We start from the raw sequence: 2,591 nt of genomic DNA on the forward strand, positions 1-2,591 counted from the left end.
ACGTATCTACGGTAAGAAATACCCTTTACATTGTGGCATAGCAGCACGTGTTCATGTGTGTGTAAAACTGAAAAGTTTCACGAGCCAGAAATTACCCTTATTACACGTGATACTCTATTTAAAAAAATCCCCCAAAACAGTGCTGAATAAACCATTGAATTGATTTTTATGAATCAATTAGTCATAACCTGGAATTTGAAAGGTGTTAGNCTTCTGAAAAAGTTGCAACAATTAGAACTCTCCAGGAAAATAATCACAGATTCTCTGATTCGAGTGCTTCCACCTCGGAGCTGGAAGGAAGAGAACATGAACAAACCGATTCAGAACTTAAGCAGCTAAAGGAGGAACAAGATGTTTTACAGAAGTTACTTAAAGAAAAAGACCTCTTAATCAAAGCCAAAAGTGATCAATTACTGTCTTCAAATGAAAGTTTCACTAACAAAGTGAATGAAAATGAACTTTTGAGGCAGGCAGTAATAAACCTGAAGGAGAGAATATTAATTTTAGAAATGGATATTTGTAAGCTAACAGGGGAAAATGAAAAAATAGTAGAAACATCCAGGGTAAAGGAAGCAGAATATCAAGCATTACATGAGACTAATATGAAGATTTCTATGATGCTGCGAGAGAAAGAGTTTGAGGGCCATTCGATGAAGGAGAAGGCTCTTGCTCTTGAGCAAATACTGGAAGAAAACGAATGGGTATGTTCTGGTTGGAGTATTGTAGAGGGAAGTTGGGGGTGGAGGAGACTTCTTTGTTTCAGTTACTTTATTGATATCATCTTTGAAGAGGACAACGAATTTGTTCATTTAGAAATATTCACGATACAGTCATGTGTGGCTAAACAGTGGGGATGCATTCTGAGAAACATCATTAGGCAATTTCATTGTTGTGCGAACGTCAGAGAGTGTACTTACACAGACCTAGGTGGTATAGCCTACTACACACCCAGGGGGGGGGGGGGGGGGGGTTGCTCTGACTACTGTCGGATACGTGATCAGTCATGGACCAAAATGTTTTTATGGGGTACGTGACTATAGTTTGGTTTGAGGCATCTGGAAGTTTCTCCCTCAAATTATTACATATTTCCAAGTACTTTTAGTAGTAGGTTAAATTTTTACAGCCTGCTAAGTAGGGAAAAAGAATATAGTAGCAATTACCCTTAGAAAATAGAAATTTGTTACAAGAGAAATTTTAAAGTCACTTAAACACCTTTTAGGCTTATTTCAGTAGCTGCTAGTAGCGGTTAACATCTTAGGGATTCTTATATGTAAAGGAAAGCCCTGTGAAATACTACGTCTTTGAACACTATCTACAGTAAGAAATACGCTTTACATTGTGACATAGCAACACGTGTCATGTTTATTTAACCATCATATGGAGGGTCATAACAGTTATATGGAAAGTGTCCATAGCTCTTCATATAATTAAATTTTTACATGCATTTCATTTTAATAAGAATTATTGACGATCTCCTGTTACATCATATTGTGATAGGTGCTGTGTGGGGCTTGTTTGGTAGTGCCTTTTTACTCTGATTTCTCTACTTTTACTAGTAGAAATTTGGAAAAGAGTTGATAGGCAGAACAGTGGAGTATTCAGCAAGTGCTTCTTGAGCGTTTACATGTTGCCAGGCAGAAGATAAACTTCTTTTGTCAACTAAGTTCTCTGTTAGAGTCTTGGGTTAAAGTTGTGAAAACTTACTTCATTTCTTCTTCTTGGCCATATATCTGATTAAATAGTACACTCATGGTCAATGTCGAGGTGTTCTCGTCCTTCAGAGATAACTTTTTAGCCTTAGTGGTACTGGTCTGTAATTGGTGTGAAAAAGACTCTTCGAGGGTCCAGCTTCCTATTACTCACTACCCAAAATTAGCTACAGTGTCTTATGGTTGTAAGACTACAACAGAAGGAATATAGAACAAGTGTTCTGTTGTAATTTTTTTTTCTTTTGCAGTTTTGCATCTTGTACAATTTAGTTCTATTTCATCGACATTTACACATCTAAAGTGTGAAGATTTTATTCGGGCTCTCCTACCTTTCAGGAAGCTTCCCTACATCAGGTATTACTAAGTATTGTATTACTTGAGGGTAATTCATATAAACTAATTAATTTATTCCAATATTCTATGCAAGGGGTGTTCCAAAAGTTCAAGGAAAGATTAATATTTTCTTTTAATTCTGTTTTGTCACAAAATTTTTCAAGTACGCTCATATAATTTGAGTACCTTTAATAGTACATTTTGGGTATAATAAATTACATATTTTGGGGGGAGAAGGGGATGTTCTCAGCAGGAGATCTTCAAGTCTATTTAATTTCTCAAGCATTTGCTCTTTCTCTGTAATATGAAAAAGAAAACTAACTGAAAAGCTATTTGGAAAATATTGGCCGTCCTATTTAGGAGGGGATGTTGAAGTAAAAGGAACAGATGGTTTTATGTTTTGGTTTCAAAGATTTATCCTGAGGGAAACATTATATATTCTCAAAGAAATGAAAAATTTACATAACAACTTAAAATAATACTAAAGTATAAGTAGATTCATTTGATATGCATATTTAAAACAGAGAAAATACTTGGCTCTAAACAGCC

The 2,591-nt window shown here is 35.4% G+C and overlaps 1 protein-coding gene across 1 annotated transcript in view; it reads left to right on the plus strand.

Moving 5' to 3' along the window:
* LOC103583210 (thyroid receptor-interacting protein 11-like) overlaps nt 1-2,591 on the plus strand; it is a gene marked incomplete at both ends in the record, with an annotated part of 9,360 nt that overhangs the window by 4,097 nt on the left and 2,672 nt on the right. The window contains 1 exon segment of the mRNA XM_008564593.1: nt 210-711. Within this exon segment, the coding sequence (XP_008562815.1) occupies nt 210-711 (502 nt within the window).

Source organism: Galeopterus variegatus, unplaced genomic scaffold (genome assembly GCF_000696425.1).
Source record: "Galeopterus variegatus unplaced genomic scaffold, G_variegatus-3.0.2 Scaffold20634, whole genome shotgun sequence".
In the NCBI taxonomy this organism is placed as follows: Eukaryota; Metazoa; Chordata; class Mammalia; order Dermoptera; family Cynocephalidae; genus Galeopterus; species Galeopterus variegatus.